The 21,607-nt window shown below is 42.1% G+C and overlaps 1 protein-coding gene and 1 long non-coding RNA gene across 2 annotated transcripts; one reads left to right on the top strand and one right to left on the bottom strand.

Moving 5' to 3' along the window:
• Positions 1 to 152: 152 nt before the first annotated feature.
• LOC117308834 (uncharacterized) lies at positions 153 to 10,073 on the top strand. Its single transcript, XR_012327695.1, has 2 exons — positions 153 to 292; positions 3,246 to 10,073. It is a non-coding gene; the product is annotated as an uncharacterized lncRNA (long non-coding RNA).
• Positions 7,612 to 21,223, bottom strand: LOC117308832 (kelch repeat and BTB domain-containing protein 7). Its single transcript, XM_073795255.1, has 2 exons — positions 11,075 to 21,223; positions 7,612 to 10,726 (listed from the first exon to the last, which is right to left on the bottom strand). Exon 1 carries the CDS (start codon positions 21,221 to 21,223, stop codon positions 19,178 to 19,180), a length of 2,046 nt encoding a protein of 681 aa, XP_073651356.1. The 3' UTR covers positions 7,612 to 10,726; positions 11,075 to 19,177.
• Between the last annotated feature and the right edge of the window lie 384 nt (positions 21,224 to 21,607).

Raw genomic sequence — 21,607 nt, 5'->3', positions numbered from 1 at the left:
AAATATTAAAAGCAGCAAGGGAAAAGCCACAAATAACAAAGAAGGGAATCCCCATAAGGTTATCAGTTGATTTTTCAGCAGAAACTCTGCGGGCCAGAACATGTCCCCTGCACTGGCAGGCAGATTCTTTTTTTTTTTTTTAATTCGTGTGACTTGCTTTTTTTCGAGGGGGTGGAGTCAAGATGGCAGACTAGGAGGACGCAGAATTCACGTGTCTGCACTGGGGCACCTACCAGGCACCGGTGGAGGACCACGGACACCTAAGGGGACAGAAGGAACCCCCAGTGACTGGGTAGGATGTGCAGCGTCTCGGGGAGTGAAGCGGGAGGAGAAGTGGAGGCAGGACGGGACCGGCGCCCCTGAGGGGAGGCTGGGGGAAAGGAAGAGATCCCATTCCCAGAGGGGGAAATTGGGGAACCACGGGGAGGGCAGAGGATCAAAAGGGAGCGTGGCCAGCGTTTCCCCTGCCCACTTGGGCCCCCCAGGAGCCTGCTGAGATCCTGGGCCTGATGCTCTGCCCACCAAGGCCCCCTCCAGACGTGCAGGTCATGAGGGAGTGGGAGGGAGGGAAGGGGGAGCAAAAATAAAGGCCAGACCTCCAGGACCGGCACGCGTGAGGGGCGGCTGGGGGTGGGAAGGAGTTCCTACAGCCAGCAGGACCCACCCACGGTTAGGGGTCCAGCGGCGACGGGGGAGACCCTGGGGGAGACGGTGGGAGAGGGGAGCAAAGGAATGGAAGGGAAATGGGCCAGCGCTTTCCCTGTCCACTTAGGCACCTGAGAGCCTGTTGGGCTCATAGGCCTAATTCTCTGCCCTCGGAGCCTCCCTCCTGCCGCGCAGAGACCAAGCCCCGCCCCTACATCCCCCCGCCCCAGGGCCCCACATCTACACTCGGAGACCCCGAGACCCCCTCCAAGGCACTGGGCCTAAGCCCCACCCACACACACTCACCCAGGGCCTTACCTCCAAACTCCGTAACTCCACACTCTGGAGGCCCCCCATTGTTTTCTTTTCCTAATGTTTGTTTTTCTAAAAATAAATTTATTTATTTATTTATTTATGTCTGTGTTAGGTCTTTGTTGCTGTGCGTGGGCTGCGTGGGCTTCTCTCTGGTTGAGGCAAGCGGGGGACTGGCTATTCTTCAGTGTGGTGCGCGGGCTTCTCATTGCGGTGGCTCTTCTTGTTGCGAGCACGGGCTCTAGGGGCGCAGGCTTCAGTAGTTGCAGCATGCGGGCTCAGGAGTTGTGGCTCGCGGGCTCTAGAGCGCAAGCTCAGTTGTGTCACACAGAACCAGCCACTCTGCAGCATGTGGTATCTTCCCGGACCAGGGATCAAACCCATGTCCCCGGTGCTGGCAGGTGGATTCTTTTTTTTCTTTTTTAATTCGTGTGACTCGCTTTATTTTGATATTCACTTTATTGCGGTGGTCTGGAACTGAACCTACAATAACTCGGAGGTATGCCTATAAATAGTATTTCTTCCAAGAATCATTTTGTATATGGTGTAAGGAAAGGGCCCAACTTCATTCTTTTTTTTCTTTCTTTTTTTAAAATTAATTAATTTATTTTTATTTTTGGCTGCATTGGGTCTTTATTGCTACGTGCAGGCTTTCTCTAGTTGCACCAAATGGGGGCTGCTCTTCATTGTGGTGTGCGGGCTTCTCATTGTGGTGGCTTCCCTTGTTGCAGAGCATGGGTTCTAGGCATGCAGGCTTCAGTAGTTGTGGCATGTGGGCTCAGTAGTTGTGGCACACGGGCTTAGTTGCTCCACGACACATGGGATCTTCCCAGGCCAGGGCTCAAACCCACGTTCCTTGCATTGGCAGGCAGATTCTTAACCACTGCACCACCAGGGAAGTCCTGGAAGGCGGATTCTTAACCACTGCACCACCAGGGAAGTCCTGGCAGGCAAATTCTTAACCACTGCACCACCAGGGAAGTCCCTCCAGCTGGCTTTTGTCAAGCATTAGTTGGCTGCCCTCAAAGCAGAGCTGCCTGCTTGGGAAGACTGCAGGATTAGCTGGGACCCCAGCTGGAGGCAGGGAACCCATTCCTCTGATGTGCTCAGTTTCCTCAGGGCCTGAAACCCATTCCTTGCTGAGTTGTCAAACGACTACTTTAGATCCTGTAGAGTTGGCAGGAGTCCCGAGAACACCCATGTCTTTGTGTGTGAACTGCTTGTCACTTGCCTCTTCCCTCTGGCTTTTACAAAAAAGACAGAAGAAATTAAATGGCTGTAAATGACTGAGGCCTCTAGTTCTGGTTTTATTTATGCATAATTTTGACAGGTTGTCTCCTTATTGAGAAATGGCATGCCTCTCCCCTTCCTTGCAGGTGCCAAGCCTCTCCACTTCCATGCAGGTCCTAAGCAGAGGCCTCGCCCCACATTGAATGTTGCCCCGCCTAGGTCCCTCCCCAAAGGCCTTTTCCAGCTGTGGGGGTCATAAGTCCACCCAACCCTAAAGCCCGCCCCTGCCTACGTTAAAACCCCCCAAGTAAGCTCACCTCCCCAGAGCCAGGGCCTTTTTTTTTTCTTCTTCTTCTTTTAGGTCAGAGTTCTATTTTACCTTGTTGCTGTTGATTCGTTTGTTTTTTTATTTTTTCTAATATATATTTTATTTTCCTAATTTTATTTTTTAAAATTTATCTATTATATTTAATTAATTTATTTATTTTTTGCTACGTTGGGTCTTCATTGCTGCGCATGGGCTCTCTCCAGTTGTGGTGAGCAGGGGCCACTCCTTGTTGCGGTGTGTGGGCCTCTCATTGCAGTGGTCTCTCTTGTTGCAGAGCATGGGCTCCAGGGCACATGGGCTTCAGTAGTTGCAGCACGCAGGCTCAGTAGTTGTGACTCACAGGCTCTAGACCTCAAGCTCAGTAGCAGTGGTGCACAGGCTTAGTCACTCTGTGGCATATGTGATCTTCCCAGACCAGGGCTGGAAGCCGTGTCCCCTGCATTGGCAGGTGGATTCTTAACCACTGCGCAAACAGGGAAGCCCCCTCTAATTTTATTTTATTCTTTAGACTATGTTATTGTTCTGCTCCTTTTGACTTCTTCCCCCATTCTTTGTTTTTATTTATTTTTCTTTTTTATTTTTTCTGTTGTGGTTTTGTTTTACATTATTGCATCTGTTTCAATTATATTTTTATTTTTCCTAATATATTTTTTACCTTTCTAATTTTGTTTTGCTTCTTATTCTTTGTTATTGTACTGCTTCTTTCTTTCTTTTTTTTTGCTGCACCAAGTGGCTTGCAGGATCTTGGTTCCCAGGCCGGAGGTCAGGCCTGAGCTCCTGTGGTGGATGTGCTGAGTCCAAACCGCTGGACTAACAGAGAACCTCAGACCCCAGGAAATATTAATTGGAGTGAGGTCCCCCGGAGGTCCTTATCTCAGCACCAAGACCCAGCTCTACCCAACTGCCTGCAGACTCCAGTGCTGGACGCCTCAGGCCAAACAACCTGTAAGACAGGAACACAGGCCCACCCATCAAAAAAAAGAAAAAAATGAAATGACAAAAAAATACGTTGTAGATGAAGGAGCAAGGTAAAAACCTAGAAGACCAAATAAATAAAGAGGAAATAGGCAACCTCTCTGAAAAAGAATTCAGAGTAATGATAGTAAAGATGATCCAAAATCTCGGAAACAGAATGGAGGCATGGATTGAGAAAATACAAGAAATGTTTAACAAGGACCTAGAAGAACTAAAGAGTAACCAAACAGTGATGAACAACACAATAACTGAAATTAAAAACACTCTAGAAGGAATCAATAGCAGAATAACTGAGGAAGAAGAACGGATAAGTGACCTGGAAGATAGAATGGTGGAAATAACTGCCAGGGAGCAGAATAAAGAAAAAAGAATGAAAAGAACTGAGGACAGTCTCCACTGGGACAACATTAAACACACCAACATTCGAATTATAGGGGTCCCAGAAGAAGAGAAAAAAAGGGTCTGAGAAAACATTTGAAGAGATTATAGTCAAAAACTTCCCTAACATGGGAAAGGAAATAGTCAATCAAGTCCATGAAGCGCAGAGAGTCCCATACAGGATAAACACAAAGAGAAAACACATCGAGACACATCATAATCAAACTATCAAAAATTAAATACAAAGAAAAAATATTGAAAGCAGCAAGGAAAAAGCAACAAATAATATACAAGGGAATCCCCATGGGTTAACAGCAGATTTTTCAGCAGAAACTCTGCAGGCCAGAAGGGAGTGGCAGGACATATTTAAAGTGATGAAAGGGAATAACCTACAGCCAAGATTACTCTACCCAGCAAGGATCTCATTCATATTCAATGAAGAAATCAAAAGCTTTACAGACAAGCAAAAGCCATGAGAATTCAGCACCATGAAACCAGCTTTATGAAAAATGCTAAAGGAACTTCTCTAGATGGGAAACACAAGAGAAGAAAAAGACCCACAAAAACAAACCCAAAACAAGAAAATGGTAAAAGGAACATATATTTCAATAATCACCTTGAATGTAAATGGATTAAATGCTCCAACCAAAAGACAGAGACTGGCTGAATGGATACAAAAAACAAGGCCCTTGGGACTTCCCTGGTGGCACAGTGGTTAAGAATCCACCTGCCAATGCAGGGGACATGGGTTCGAGCCCTGGTCCAGGAAGATCCCACATGCCACGGAGCAACTCAGCCCGTGCGCCACAACTACTGAGCCTGCGCTCTAGAGCCCGTGAGCCACAACTACTGAGCCCACAAACCACAACTACTGAGCCTGCATGCCACAACTATGGAAGCCCGTGCGCCTAGAACCTGTGCTCCACAACAAGAGAAGCCACCACAATGAGAAGCCCACGCACCACAAGGAAGAGTAGCCCCCACTCACCGCAACTAAAGAAAGGCCGTGTGCAGTAACAAAGACCCAACACAGCCAAAAATAAATAAATGAAATAAATTTATAAAAGATAAATTAATAAATAAAGTAGTTACTTGGGGGAAAAAAACAAACAACAAGACCTTTATATATGCTGTCTACAGTAAACCCTCTTTAGACCTAGGGAAACATACAGACTGAAAGTGAGGGGATGGAAAAAGAGATTCCATGCAAATGGAAATCACAAGAAAGCTGGAGTAGCAATACTCATATCAGATAAAATAGACTTTAAAATAAAGACTATTACAAGAGATAAGGGAGGACACGACATAATGATCAAGGGATCAATCCAAGAATAAAACGTAACAATTATGAATATTTATGCACCCAACACAGGAGCACCTCAATACCCAAGGCAAATGCTAACAGCCTTAAAAGGGGAAATTGACAGTAACACAGTAATAGTGGGGGACTTTCACACCACACTTATACCAATAGACAGATCATCCAGACAAAAAATAAATAAGGAAACACAAGCTTTAAATGACACAATAGACCAGATAGAATTAATTGCTACTTTTAGGACATTCCACACAAAAGTGGAAGAATACACTTTCTTCTCAAGTGCACATGGAATGTTCTCCAGAATAGATCACATCTTGGGTCAAATCAAGCCTTGGAAAATTTAAGAAAACTAAAATTGTATCAAGCATCTTTTCCTACCACAACGCTATGAGATTAGAAATCAATTATAGGAAAAAACTGTAAAAACACAAATACATGGAGGCTAAACACTGCGCTGTTAAATAACCAAGAGATCACTGAAGGAAATCAAAGAAGAAATTTAAAAATACCTAGAAACAAATGACAATGAAAACATGATAATCCATAACCTATGGGACCTAGCAAAAGCACTTCTAAGAGAGAAGTTCCAAGCAATTCAAGCTCACCTCAAAAAGCAAGAAAATCTCAAATAAACAATCTAACATTACACCTGAAGCAACTAGAGAAAGAAGAAGAACAACAACAACAACAAAAAAAACCCCAAAGTTAGTAGAAGAAAAGAAATCATAAAGACCAGTGCAAAAATAAATGAAATAGAAACAAAGAAAACAATAGCAAAGATCAATAAAACTAAAAGTTGGTTCTTTGAGAAGATAAACAAAATTGATAAACCTTTAGCCAGACTCATCAAGAAAAAAAGGGAGAGGACTCAAATCAATAAAATTAGAAATGAAAAAGAGGAGATTACAACTGACACTGAAGAAATACAAAAGATCATAAGACAGTACTACAAGCAACTATATGCCAATAAAATGGACACCCTGGAAGAAATGGACAAGTTTTTGGAAAGGTACAACTTTCCCCAGTTGAAACAGGAAGAATTAGAAAACATAAACAGACCAATCACAGGTAATGAAATTGAAACTGTAATTAAAAATCTTCCAACAAACAAAAGTCCAGGACCAGATGGCTTCACAGGTGAATTCTATCAAACATTAAGAGAAGAGTTAACACCTGTCCTTCTCAAACTCTTGCAAAAAATTGCAGAGGGAGGAACACTCCCAAACCCTTTCTACAAGGCCACCATCACCCTGATACAAAAAACAGACAAAGATATCAGAAAAGAAGAAAATTTTATAGACCAATGTCACTGATGAACATAAACACAAAAATCCTCAACAAAATACTAGCAAAGAGAATCCAACAACACATTAAAAGGATCATACTCCATGATCAAGTGGGATTTATCTCAGGGATGCAAGGATTCTTCAATATGCAAAGCAATCAATGTGATACACCATACTAACAAATTAAAGAATAAAAACCATATGATCATCTCAATATATGCAGAAAAAACTTCTGACAAAATTCAACACCCATCTATGATAAAAACTCTCCAGAAAGTGGGCACAGAGGGAACCTACCTCAACATAATAAAAGCCATATACGACAAACCCACAGCAAACATCATTCTCAATGGTGAAAAACTGAAAGCATTTCCTCTAAGATCAGAAAAAAGACAAGGATGTCCACTCTTGCCACTATTATTCAACATAGTTTTGGAAGTCCTAGCCACAGCAATCAGAGAAGCAAAAGAAATAAAAGGAATCCAAATTGGAAAAGAAGTAAAATTGTAACTGTTTGCTGATGACGTGACACTATAGGTAGAAAATCCTAAAGATGACACCAGAAAACTACTAGAACTAATCAATGAATTTGGTACGTTTGCAGGATACAAAATTAATGCACAGAAATCTCTTGTATTCCTATACCCTAACAATGAAAGATCAGAAAGAGAAATTAAGGAAACACTCCCATTTACCATCACAACAAAAAGAATAAAATACCTAGGAATAAACATACCTAAGGAGGCAAACACCTGTACTCAGAAAACTATAAAACACTGATAAAGGGCTTCCCTGGTGGTGCAGTGGTTGAGAGTCCGCCTGCCGATGCAGGGGATACGGGTTCGTGCCCCGGTCCAGGAAGGTCCCACATGCCACGGAGTGGCTGGGCCCGTGAGCCATGGCTGCTGAGCCTGCGCGTCCGGAGCCTGTGCTCCGCAACGGGAGAGGCCCCAACAGTGAGAGGCCCAAGGACCGCAAAAAAAAAAAACCACTGATAAAAGAAATCAAAGATAACATAAACAGATGGAGAGATATACCATGCTGCTGGATTGGAAGAATCAATATTGTGAAAATAACTATACTCCCCAAAGCAATCTACAGGCTCAATGCAATCCCTATCAAATTACCAAAGGCATTTTTCACAGAAATAGAACAAGAAATTTTATAATTTGTATGGAAACACAAAAGACACCAAATAGCCAAAGCAATCTTAAGAAAGAAAAACGGAGCTGGAGGAATAAGGCTCCCTCACTTCAGACTACACTACAAAGTTACAGTAATCAAGTCAGTATGGTACTGGCACAAAAACAAAACTACAGATCAATGGAACAGGATAGAAAGCCCAGAGATAAACCCACGCACATACAGTCTCTTTTTCTTTGACAAAGGAGGCAAGAATATACAATGGAGAAAAGACAGTCTCTTCAATAAGTGGTGCTGGGAAAACTGGACAGCTACATGTAAAAGAATGAAATTAGAACACTCCCTAACACCATACACAAAGATAAACTCAAATTGGATTAAAGTCCTAAATTTAGGAGCAGACACTATAAAACTCTTAGAGGAAAACACAGGCAGAACACTCTTTGAAATAAATAATAGCAAGATCTTTTTCGACCCAAATTCTAGAGTAATGAAAATAAAAACAAAAATAAAGAAATAGGACCTAATGAAACTTAAAAGCTTTGGTGCAGCAAAGGGAACCATAGACAAGATGAAAAGACAACCCTCAGAATGGGAGAAAATATTTGCAAATGAAGCAGCCAACAAGGGATTAATCTCCAAAATATACAAAACAGCTCATGCAGCTCAATATCAAAAAAACAAACAACCCACTCAAAAAATGGGTGGAAGATCTAAATAAACATTTCTACAAAGAAGACATACAGATGGCCAAGAAGCACATGAAAAGATGCTCAACATCACTAATTATTCAAGAAATGAAAATCAAAACTACAATGAGGTATCACCTCACACCAATCAGAATGGTCATCATCATAACATCTATGAACAATAAATGCTGGAGCGGGTGTGGAGGAAAGGCAACCCTCCTACACTGTTGGTGGGAATGTAAATTGGTACAGCCACTATGGAGAACAGTATGGAGGTTCCTTAAAAAACTAAAAATGCAGCTACCATACAATCCAGCAATCCCACTCCTGGGCATACACCCAGAGAAATCCATAATTTGAAAGGATACATGCACCCCATTGTTCATTGCAGCACTATTTACAATGACTAGGACATGGAAGCAACCTAAATGTCAATCGAGGGCTTCTCTGGTGGCGCAGTGGTTAAGAATCCGCCTGCCAATGCAGGGGACACGGGTTTGAGCCCTGGTCCGGGAAGATCCCACATGCCATGGAGCAACTACGCCTGTGCGCCACAACTGCTGATCCTGCGCTCTAGAGCCTGCGAGCCACAACTACTGAGCTCGTGTGCTACAACTACTGAAGCCCACGCACCAAGAGCCCATGCTCCGCAACGAGAAGCTACTGCAATGAGAAGCCCGCGCACCGCAACGAGGAGTGGCCCCCACTTGCCACAACTAGAGAAAGCCCGAGCGTAGCAGCAAAGACCCAACGCAGCCAGAAATAAATTTTAAAAATTTTTTGTAATTAATAAAAACAAATGTCAATCGACAGAGGAATGGATAAAGAAGATGTGGTACATATATACAATGGAATATTACTCATCCATAAAAAAGAACTAAATAATACCATTTGTAGCAACATGGATGTACCTAGAGATTGTCATACTGAGTGAATTAAGTCAGGCAGAGAAGGACAAATATCACATGATATTGCTTATATGTAGAATCTAAAAAAAATGGTACAGATGAACTTATTTACAAAACAGAAGTAGAGTTAAAGATGTAGAAAACAATCTTATGGTTACCAAGGGGGAAGGGGGGGGAGGGATAAATGGGAGATTGGGATCGACATATACATACTACTGTATATAAAATATACATGGGAAAAATTAAGAACCTGAGTTCCTAGTAAGTCAGGAACTGACTACATTAAGAATCCTTGACATTTCAGAGATCTCAAGCATTATAGCATATAACTTTGAGGTTGACTTCAGCTATAATACAAAACTTCACGATAATAAATGTGTACCTTTGATAAATTTAGACTGCATTTTGAAGTAAAATCTGACAGAGCCTGTCTTTAAATTAGTAGTACAGTACCATTCAAAATGATTCAAATTTGGAGACTATTTTATCGTTCCTCAAGCAGTCATTCTACCGGTACCATGAGTACACAGAACAGAGGTAGTATTTGAGAAAGTATACCTTATTATTACCTTGATATATTTAATATCATAACTGTGAATTTAAATATAAGAAGAATTTGATATTTATTAAATTAACTCAATGCTCTGATTGACATTACTGTATCTGAACTGAAATGTTCAAAATATAACACTCAGTAAAAATATAAATAGTATAAATACTAAATATCCTATTTAAAATACAAGCATAATACTAAAAATAATACCATATTTTTTAATATCTAAAAACTTTTAATCTGATCACTGGAGGTTTTCTGGGGTTTTATTTTGAATTAAAACCAATTTTCATTTCCTTTCTCAATTGTGCTAAGATGCCTTTGCTTTAGGTCTGGGCCTCTCTTTATTCAGCGTTCTTGGTAAAGTGTGCAGAAATTCCAGATTCAGTGCCCTAAGGCGCATCAGAGCAAGCCTAAAGGACCAAAGACATCTCAAGCAGAACAACAGTGATTTTCCTTTCAAAGTCCTCTGTTTGGATGGTGTACACATTGAAAAAATGGTATAAACTTCGTCACTAATGCTACTTGGGAGGCAAGAGGGTATACTAGAAAGTACCCTGATTTAAGAGACAGGAAACCCAGTTCTAATTCTGGCTTTACTAACAACTAGCAGTATGACCCTTGGTATAGTTAAAGTTCTTTGGGTTTAAATAAGAAAAATGGGCTCATATTCTATAATTCCAGTTGACAAAAAATCAAGAATCAGCTACTGATCAAGAACAATATACAGAAATTCAAGCCATGTAAGGATTATTTTTTTAAATTTTAGTTATGTATCTATATATTTAGTACTATAAATTTTGTTTTCAGCTCTGTTCAGGGCACTTTGATTGGTGTTATGAGAGAAAAAATAGCCCCATCCCTCCCGCTCTCTTGAAGCTTACCACTCAGTTAGTTCACGCTTTCCTCAAGCCTCTTCCCGTGCTGCTCCCTTTCTTTCAGCAGAAAACCTTGCATCCTAATTTAAAGATAGAATTAAGCTTAGAGGTGTAAGCTACCTGACGTCTAAAGCCATTCTTAGAAACTCATCTCCATTTATAACAAGCCTCCCTTTCTTCCTCCAGTTTGGAAGAAGGTTCCTGGCACCTGTTCCACCTGTGCTTTGGTCCAACTCCTCCCTTCCTCTGAGCTTCTAAGCCCAGGCCCTTCGTTATTCTTTATAATGGCTTTTTGCCTGAGCCTAGTAAAGTGTTTAAGACTTAGAGCAACTAAAACACAACCTAGGTATTCTCTTCCTGACTAGGTACTACTCATTCCCTTCCAAAGAATAGCCCATGCTTGCTGTTTCCACTTTCTTACATCTCACCATGTGAGGGAAGATAAATTGCTGTTGCCAGTGTCAGCTGTCCTGTTGGATGTCCCACAGACTGGATCTGGCTGACTGCATCTTCGTGGTGATATTAACTCATCCTTCTGGCCGTTGTCTTTCCTGTAAACTGGAATTTTGTTCTAAAGGCTTAATTAGATTCAGATGCACCATTTTGGCAACATAGTTTTTATAAAAACATGAATTTTTTTGTTGTCATGTTACACGAAAGGCTGTGAGGCTTGAATCGGCCTGTGCACTCTACAGGCAGGGTAAACCCATATTTGGCACGTGGCTAAATTTCATCTCACTCATTCTAATCCATTCTTGGCAGGCTTCTGCTTCCAAGCAAAGATTCAGATTGAAACTTCTTTGCAAAACACCACCAATGGCAAAGATTCAGATTGAAACTTTGCAAAATACCACCAATGACCTTCTAACTGCCAAATCAAAATTCTGTGGTGTGACATGGTTGACCATACCCTGAAAGTGACACAGGGAAGATGTGTTACTGAGTTGATCACTGCTGTGGGAGACTGGGGTTCAGTTCAGCAGGGGACCTTCTGATGATCTATACAGAATGCATTTCAGAATTGGCCCTTTCTTAAAGTCGGGATTCTGAGGCATGTATCTACCAATTCCCAGCCTCCGCCACATGAGGACTACCCTGGGGGCATTAACGTCCCCTCAAACTCCTGTCCTGTGGTTGCAGGATCCTTCAGAGGAAGCCCTGAGGCAGAAAAATGAAGTAAAGTAGCCTATTACCATGGCCTGAGGGTGTCCATCCTAGTTGCAGTTGGGGTCAGAGGTTGGCCATGGGATACCACATGCATCCACTGGTGTCTCCAAATCCGATCTGACTCCTGTATTCTCAAACTCATTCTTTTTCCTCTTTTTTAATAATAGTGGGAGAGTCGTTGGAGTGGGAGATGAGTAAGAGGGCTACACTGGTGAGTTCCCAGAGGAGAGAGGATTGGAAAAGAGCTTGGGCACTTAGGGAGAGGACCCTGACTCTGGAGGCGTAATTTCTGTCATTTCTAGGAATACTTGGACCGAGACAGAACTTAATGGCAAGGATATGACAAGTGTGTGTGTGTGTGTGTGTGTGTGTGTGTGTGTGTGTGAAAGGCACTCAGGGATGCATTTGTTTGTGAAAAATCATTATTCAGCATTACATGGAATTTAACTTTTGGCTGTGAATTTATTATAGAAGGAGGATTAGGGAGATCTGAAATGACCAGCAGAGTGATAAAGTTCGCATGTTGTTGTGAACTGTCTACATTTGAATACAGGAAGCCTGGGCACATCTATATTAAAATCTATTCATTTATTAATCTGTTTAGTAAGAGAAACCCTGAGTTTTAGCTGGACACGTACTATGCATCTAATGACAATATTTCCGAAACATGCAGCTGGATGAGGTGATACGATTAAATTCTCCCCAGCGGAAAAATGGCAAAAGTGGTGTAAAGGTCCTTAAAAAAGGAATTTTTTGCTCTCAATTTCCTCTTTCCCCAACCCTGCAGGCTGCAACATAGATATAATCCTGGTGAGTGTGCTTTGTTCATGAGGATGAAGACAACTCATTAGGAGCTGGCGGAAAACAGTGAGGGAACCTGGGCTCATGAAGAACCTCATGGAGCCAGAATCGCCCTGCCAACACTTAACAGCTCACTTCTGGACTGAATGGAGAGAAACCAGTTTCTGTCTTACATTTTAGGGCCTCTTTGATATAGATGTTCGGCTTGTACTCTCACACAATATGAAAGCAGAAAACTTAGGAAATAGCCTGTCGTCCTTCCTTTCTCATACTCCTTTCATACTTCCTTTCCCAGCTCCCTCATCTCTAAACATACAGTAATAGGTCCAGCTCAATCTCTTTAACCCCTCTTATAACTGTCCCTTCTTCATCAAGCCCACAACAACTGCCCCCATTGAGGGCTGCAGTAGTCTGGACTACATCTGCCTTCCTTTAACTGGTCTTGCCCCCTCCGTTTTGCACGGAGAGGAGTCTCAACAAAACATTCAATCACGTCAAGTCCCTACTTAAAAATTCTCAACGAATTTACACTCTATGCAAAAAAAAGTCAACTCCTTGGGCGTGACGTACAGTGACTTCAAGATGTGATGCTTAAGAGCTTTGCCAGTTTGTTCTCATCCCAAGTTTCCCCTCACATCCTAGGATCAGGTCAAAACAAAATACGCTCTGTAACCTGAACATTCCCACCTTTGGAACTGTACTGTCTTTGAAGAGTCTGCCACAGTAGAAATTATAATCCTCATTGAGGTAATTTCCTTACTTGTCTATCTTCCTCAACATTTCCACATTCCCAACTTCATCTATTACAAGTGACTCAATTTGGTTATTCAGAGTCCTAGGTCGCCCAGGAATTATCTACAAGAGATATCAGAAAATACTGCCTTTCCACTGGGGTTTCTAACCTGGTAGGATGTGGGTCTGGGGAGTCCTGGCAATCATTTTGGCTGCCATGTGATAAAATCTAGCCTGACAGATGGTACAGTAGAGACTGCTATTCATACCACAATACTCTTCCTCAGCATTCTACAAGAAGGAACCCTTGAATTTTAATAAGATACATGTTGACCCAGAATAAAGACTACCTTTCTCAAGCACACATATAGGTGTGGACATAAAGTCAAGATCTGGCCAATGTCATGTGACCAGAAGTGATGTGAACAACTTCGCTCACAGGGGTCATGCCCCCGCCCCCCTTTCCCTTTCTCCATTCCTCATGGCTGGAATATATACATGAGGGTGAACCAGCTTGGGCCACGTGAACCAGGACAATACCCTAAGGGTAGCAGAATGGGAAAACAGAAAAGCGTGGGTCTCAGGTGACTTCCTAGATCAGGGTCTACATAACAGATTAGACTTTTATATGAGAAACTTCTATCTTATTAAAACAACTATAGGGTCTCTCTGTACATACCACCACACCTAGATCCTAACTAATGTATGAAGTGAGAGGAAAACATTGCCCCGTGGTATCTTCTCTGTACAAAGAAAGCCATAAGGATATTAAGACTGGATCGGGCTGTGCCTTGAAGTGACAGCCATTGCTATTTGCTCGTTTCCCCAGAATTAAGGGATAGTTTGCCCCCGCGCCGCTGCTATATTCCTGATTAAGACATGGTACTTACAAGCAGCTAAAATTGCTTTGGAGGAGAATGTAAAAGGTTGACTCTGTCATGGAGAGGTGACTGCCCACAGAGTAGCATGGTTTCTGAGAAAATATGCCTCAGGTATGGAGGGGAATGGTATGCAACAATACTGTTCCCTACACCCTGTGTCTTGGATGGTGTTGAGTCCACAGGCTTAAATAAATGAAGAACAGCAGCTGATGGAACGGATCTGGGTGACAAAATGGCCCAGAGTCAACAAGAGGGCATAAAACGTATTGCCTATCTCGTACTTGAAGACTTGGCAGCTTCTATGAGCACTATCGTGTTTTGCTTTGTTTTGTTAAAAAAATTTGGTTTGTATATATTTAACAATCTCTATGGTTCTAAAAATACCCTATCAATTAATTCTCTTAGGATTGCTAGTTAGCCATATTTTCTATAAACAATTTTGCTTCCTATACTTTCTTGCTCTATCATATTTGCTACAATAAATATTCTTTTAAAGTTACGATGAAAAGATGTTGAAATTTTTAAGCAGGTAAGGGAGAGATCAGAGGAGAGGACAGAGAAAAGTAAAACAGCTAAGAAGCAAGCAACAGATTTTAGGATTTCAAAGACAAGTAAACTTTCAAGGGCTTCCCTGGTGGCGCAGTGGTTAAGAATCCATCTGCCAATGCAGGGGACACAAGTTCGAGCCCTGGTCCGGGAAGATCCCACATGCCGCAGGGCAACTAAGTCCGTGCGCCACAACTACTGAGCCTGAGCTCTAGAGCCCGTGATCCACAACTACTGAAGCCCACATGCCTAGAACCCGTGCTCCACAACAAGAGAAGCCACCGCAGTGAGAAGCCCGTGCACCGCAATGAAGAGTAGCCCCTGCTCACAGCAACTAGAGAAAGCCCGCGCACAGCAATGAAGACCCAACGCAGCCAAAAATAAATTAAAAAAAAAAAAAAGACAAGTAAACTTTCAAGTTTAAGGGACTGACACAGAACTGCAAAGTTTTTATATTTCCAATTCATGAATATTAAAACAAATTCAATTAAATAATTTTAGTTTACAACTCATTCATTATGTTTTATATTTTTTCCTCATTTCAGCACAAATTGGTGAAAATGACATCAGGCAAAACACTGGTTTCTAGTTTAATGAGCAGTGAGTAGCAAATTTATATTTTTAAATTATATTTTAAATAGATTCCTTATGGGTAGATGCCCTTTTCCAAGCACCTGTTCACCTGCTCATTATGAGATAAAGAACTCTTGCAATTTAGATATCTTGCAATTTAGATATCTAATGAACATCTGTGATGGCCACAGTTTGAAACACCTGGAACCTATAATATACTTTAAATCCTAATATATACACAGCCTTCCTAGACAATATTCATATCACATGTATGTATAACACCTCAAGTTTCAAAGCTTTCATATACACTAGCTCATCTGACCCATTATTTTTTTTAAAGTAACATATTTTATACACTTTAAAAAAATTTATTTATTTTTGGCTGCGTTGGGTCTTTGTTCCTGGTCGCAGGCTTTCTCTAGTTGTGGCAAGCAGGGGCTACTCTTCCTTGCAGTGTGCGGGCTTCTCATTGCAGTGGCTTCTCTTGTTGCGGAGCACGGGCTCTAGGTGCGCGGGCTTCGGTAGTTGTGGCACGTGGGCTCAGTAGTTGTGGCTCGCGGGCTCTAGAGCGCAGGCTCAGTAGTTGTAGCGCATGGGCTTAGTTGCTCCACGGCATGTGGGACCTTCCGGGACCAGGGATCGAATCCATGTCTCATTGGCAGGCGGATTCTTAACCACTGCGCCACCAGGAAAGCCCTGACCCATTACTTTAAATCGCTTACATTTATTTAACTGTCCTTATGTTAATCATCATGAGGAAATTTGAAATTCACAAGTGTCAACTTTGCCTTTGTTCTGAGGTACCCATTAATATTCACATCCCTTTCAGATGGTAAATGTATATGATTGCTTTAGCTCTATTTTAATAATGCCCTTCCCCCCTTACAAACATTTGAGCAATATATCTTGTGCAAAATGCTAATTCCTTTTTGTTGAAGTGTTCTTGGGACTGTCACAGTGTTCTTACCCTGGGTGTGTGGATGAGCTGCAGAAGTGTCATAACTTCTTTGAAATTATGAAATCATAAACATGTACATTTTTCTGGGGAATGGGTCAAAAGCTTTCATCAGATTCTCAATAAGATCCAGGTACAAAACAGAAAAACAAAACAAAACAAAACAACACTGCTCAACTAGAGGAGATAGAAGGACATTAAATTTAATCCTAAACCCAAATTAAGTTATTTGCTAAATTAGTCTTATATTTTATACTTTTGAAAATACCAATGCTAACTGTTTGAATATTTAAATTATTTGAAATAACTTGGGTTCTCTGAGCTTTTCAGACTTCAGGCAGACAGAGACAAAAAATAAGATCATTCGAAGTCTTATAAATAGTAATCCTGCAAATGACATTATATTGAGAATTTGCTAAAATTTGTGTCAATTAATTGTAAAACTGAGACAAAGGCGCTTTCCTGTGATGAAGGGATTTCAACACTGCTACTTGTGTCACTCACTATGTAAGCAAGGGTTTTGTACATTTAGCAGAAACTAAATTAAGAGGTCAGAAGGCCTGGGGTTCTAGTGCCAGTTTTATTTGTAACTAACCATGTACAAATCACTTATCTATAAAATAAAGGTTAATTAACATCTATTCCCTAATTCACAAACATATCATGAAACCAAAATCCTTTCTAAGAAAAGCTCTTTGTAAACCAATATTTTCCTACTAATTAGCTTATACCTAACTCAGAGGTTGAGAATGACACATTAGAGAATCTGTCTCTTATCAGCTGGTTGCATACCCTAATTCTGTAGATGGATAATGTGGTTGAGACCAGCATTGTCCTATTTTGACCTTACAAAACAAAAAGCTATCAACAAGAAGTTATTGATTAAGAAAAGTCGGTCGAAAAATACTATTAAGATACAGCTTTCCATGTTAAGAGCAGCGCTTGTTGACACCCCTGATATGGGACAAACAAAACTAAAGCATGTTTGCTGTTTTGAAGGAACACATGCTGCTAGGGTGAGAATCTTATTTCACTAAATAATGCTGAACAGAAATGTCCTGTGGACTCTTCAGGTGGCCAATCAAAATGGCTAAGAAAACATTATTTGTGTTTTTGGCTTTTTTAAACCCTTTTCTCTCTCCCTCCCTTTTCTTATTCAAAATTCACACCTCAGTACTCTGCCAGTGTGAAAAAATGTTAGCATTTGGTCACTACAGAATAAACATAGAAGAGGAATTAGCATGTTACTGAACAAAGATTCAAAAAGATAAACTAAGTGGGTATAGAAAAATTTATAGAACATAAGCATCTGTATATATACACCATTTATCGTGTATATGTATTGTGACAACCATATGTATTAACAGACCCTCAAAAGTAAGCACCTATATGTTCTCGTATTTAACAATGTCAATTTTGTGCAATTTAGTCTCTATTTCTAGACCTTCTCTTATTATGGTGATACAAAACAAACAAAAAACAGACTGGAGCATGGTTCACAGAGAAATATAGGACAGATACAAATAACCTAATAAAATAACCATGTACACCACTGCTTAGGGAAGTATTTTAGAGGAAACATACTTTCACTATTGGCCCCAAACGCTATCATCCACTTATGTTCTTTAACTGTCAACTTTTAATACAAAAATAGCTTCAAGCTGATAATCATTTACAGTGACTTACAAAACTGACAGAAAATTTCAACGCTACATAAAACAATTCTATACACAGCTTAAAGTTTTAAAGTTCTCTTCTGGCACTGGATTTTAGAGTTGATAGACACAATAACTACTACTGATCTCAGTAAAACACTGTTTTTAGCTTATACATATTTTCAAAACCAGTATCGACTCACAAAAGTCACTTCCTGCTAAAGAATCCTCTAAGACAAACAGCAAAACTATACAGCCAAAATATTGTAGGAGAGCATATAAACGTTTTAAGACAAGGCATGACCAACGGATAAAAATTTACATTACCCAATCACATGTCCAGTGAAAAAAACAATTGTTCCCCTGATTCAACGAAGCATGTATCAGATATAGATGAAAAAATATGGCAACTTACCTATTGCTTTTGGTTTAGAAGGGTCTAAATAGTTGGTGATGCTACCAGAATGGGTCTTTTTTAAGATAGAAAAATGGTCATATTTAGCAAATACACATTTTATATTCCAAAAATAAAAATGAAATTTCTTTTAAAACAGTGGAATCCTGATTTTTTTTTTACTTTCTGTGAGTGCTTAAGACCATTCTGCATATTATCAAAATGAAATCACTCTTTAATAACCTTAATATATATGTCCAATTTTTTTCTTTGCAGAAGAGAAGAACACCAAACCAAATTTTAACAAACTGTATTAACTTAGAATCCTAAAAACTGACTATTTGAAAATTTGGGAAATCTACTACTTTCATTATTCTGAAGGAAGATATAAACCTTCAAAACCCTACCAACAATTTCTAGTCCAATTTTCTATATAAAAATTAAAAAGCTAATTTCCTCACGACACTAAATAGAATTTAAAAACTAACAAGACTAAATTAGATAATCAAAATATAAACAGTGTAACTAATCAAAACGATTCACTGGTGCAACAAATACTTGAACAAAGAAGAAAACCACCAAGCATTCTAATCAATTATATGGTTCATTGTTTTGCATACTTTAATCTGGACTTTCTGCACAGTATATCATTATATAGTTGATTTCACGGACTGTTTAAACTTTGTAACATGACATTAGCAATTCACACATTACCCTTTCTAAGCCAAATGTGCAGCCCTAATCAATTTTTTTTTTCCAGAAAAGAAAAGGACATCTTTTTAAGATATATTCCATAGCAGTAGAAACATCTTAGTATTTCAAAATATTTACAAAGAACCCTGCTGATCCTGTGCATTTCGCTGCGGCGCTACCTGTACCCAGACTTCATCATCAGAAAAAGAACTTGAACTTCCTGACTCAGAGTCCAGTTCACTGAATCCATCTAAGTCCCATTCAGTACTAGACTCACTCCGTGCATCATCTTCCTCAGTGATGAAACTCTGACCAGGTTCAAGGCAGGAAGGATAAACACGAGCACAGAGGCAAATAAACCCAGAGTCAAACTGCAAAAGACCTAACATGGTACCTATATTAATCCACTGGTCTTCCCTAGTATCATATTCATACACAGTCACCCGGTTTTTTTTCCATTGTGGGGTTGTAGAAGTGATGAGGAGCAACTTTTGGCCATGATTAACAATCTGATAGTTGTGGGTCTCAGAGTCCAGGGGAATATTACTAATGCGCCTCCATTCTCCCCTGGCTGGGTTATACACCTTCATGACTGGGATGTCACAGATACAATAGATCTCATCATTGAAGACACAGGCTTCCTGAAAGTCACTGCGTTTAAGAGAAGCACAGTTCAGCCACATATTATGGCTAGGATCGTAGCAGAGCATGCGCTTACTGTTCACAGCATAAAGATAGTTCTGAACCACTATTAGTTCAAAGGAATAGAAGGAATGCGGTACAGGAGCCACTAAGGCCCACTGGTTCCTCTGAACACTGTAGCATTCCACTTCCTTTAATTTAACTCCAGTAATAGGGTCTCGCCCACCCAAAATGTAAATGTAGCCATTGAGGTATGCCACATCCATGCCCTCACGGCAGAGCAGGCGGTCAGCAAGTTGCTGCCAACTATTCTGGGCTGGTTTATACACCCAGAGGTCTTTCCTGGGCTGGGCGGCCAGATAGATGTCATGGTCTGGAGAGACACAGACAGCTGAGGAGGTGACAGTCTTAGTGTGAGCCAAGCTGGTCAAAGGCGATGGCATTGTGTAAATGTCCCCTGAGTATGGGTCATAGCACAGAAAGGGATCTCTGGGATGTCCAAAGAAGATCACCATCTCCTTGGCACACATACCCAGCCTCTGGGGTGGATTTTCTGCCATGGACACAAGAGAGCTGCAGCCACTGCTGCTCTCTGGCTTTGGCACCAGAGACTTGTACAACATGTCACCATACCGCATCTGCAGGGCTCCTTCGATAAGGTCCAGACAGTATTTCCTCACAATGGGCTTGGTCAGCAGCCCTTCCAGGTAATCCTGATCTTCGTCGGTGAAGTGTGTCCAGCGGACACACTTGAAGACTTCTGCAGCGCTGGGACCCCGCTCCTTGGGAGCCGCCTCCAACCACTGCACCGCCACGTGGCACACTGTCCGCTCACTCTCGACGTCTAGACTGTCCAGGCGCAGGACGGCCAGCAGTTGGGCCAGGGTCAGATCTGCCAGAGACTCCTCCCGAATCGAACCCATGCGGCTGAGCTGCTTGAAGTTGTGGGCTATAAACGACTGGGCCTGTGATCGCAGCTTGTGATGGTCGAAGGCATCGGCGAACTTGAGGATGGCCGTGCAGTTGGCCAGGTCAAGGCGGCGGGCTAGGAAGGAGGCACAGGCTTCACGCACATACTCGAGCTGCAGCATGTCGGAGGCGGCGTACAGGCGCTGCACGTTGGCCTCACTTAATGACACACGACCCGTGTAGCAGTAATCGACCAGCACCTCGAAGGACTCGGCATCCACATCGTGCATGGTCACGTTCGTCTGGTGACTCTCGTACATGCCGCCGGTGAACATGCTCTTGAAGTAGGGACACGCGGCAGCCAGCACGTTACGGTTGCAGGAAAAAAGGCGGCCCGTGCCAGGCCCGCTGCCAGGCGTGACCACCTCGATGGTCACATCACAGAGCAGCCGCGCGTCGTAGAAGGACTTGAGCTGGGCCAGCAGGGCTGCGGAATGGGCCGTGTCCTTCAGCTCCTCCGGGCCCGTGAAAAAAGCCGAAACCGAGGGCTTGGAAAGCCTCTTGGGCCGCCTTCCGCCGCGGGGACTGGCGAGGCGGCGAGAGCGCGGAGCTTCTTCCCGGGACTGCATGGTGGAGATGCTGGCAGAGAGCTGAGGACGAGTACGGGTGTAAGGACCGGGCTCTGGCGCCTCCTCACCCTCTGCTCGCTGACGCTAAGACCGCGGTGTCCCTAAAGACACTGCGCGGGGGCCGCGCTAACTTAACTCAACCCTACGCCGCGGTGCCGCCTCTGTTTAACGCGCAGACAGTGCCTGACTCACCCGTTTCCAGTTCCGCGCCCTTTCTCCGCTTCAGCTCGCCCTCACAGTACCTACTGGCTGGAACCGAGCGATCCGGCACCGCCGCGCTGGCAATACCGGTAGGCGTCCAGGAGAACTACGGCTCCCAGGTTGCCTTCCGCGCCTCGAGGAACGCCGAGGCCCTCCGGCCTCTGCCGCTTAGGCGGCTTCACA

Source organism: Tursiops truncatus, chromosome 18, assembly GCF_011762595.2.
Source record: "Tursiops truncatus isolate mTurTru1 chromosome 18, mTurTru1.mat.Y, whole genome shotgun sequence".
Taxonomy (NCBI): Eukaryota; Metazoa; Chordata; class Mammalia; order Artiodactyla; family Delphinidae; genus Tursiops; species Tursiops truncatus.
The sequence above is the reverse complement of the archived record's forward strand: the minus strand, read 5'-3'. Positions and strand labels throughout refer to the sequence as shown.

Bases quoted from the DNA above. Each gene is read 5' to 3' on its own strand.
- LOC117308832 (XM_073795255.1), bottom strand. From the start codon at position 21,223: ATGCAGTCCCGGGAAGAAGCTCCGCGCTCTCGCCGCCTCGCCAGTCCC.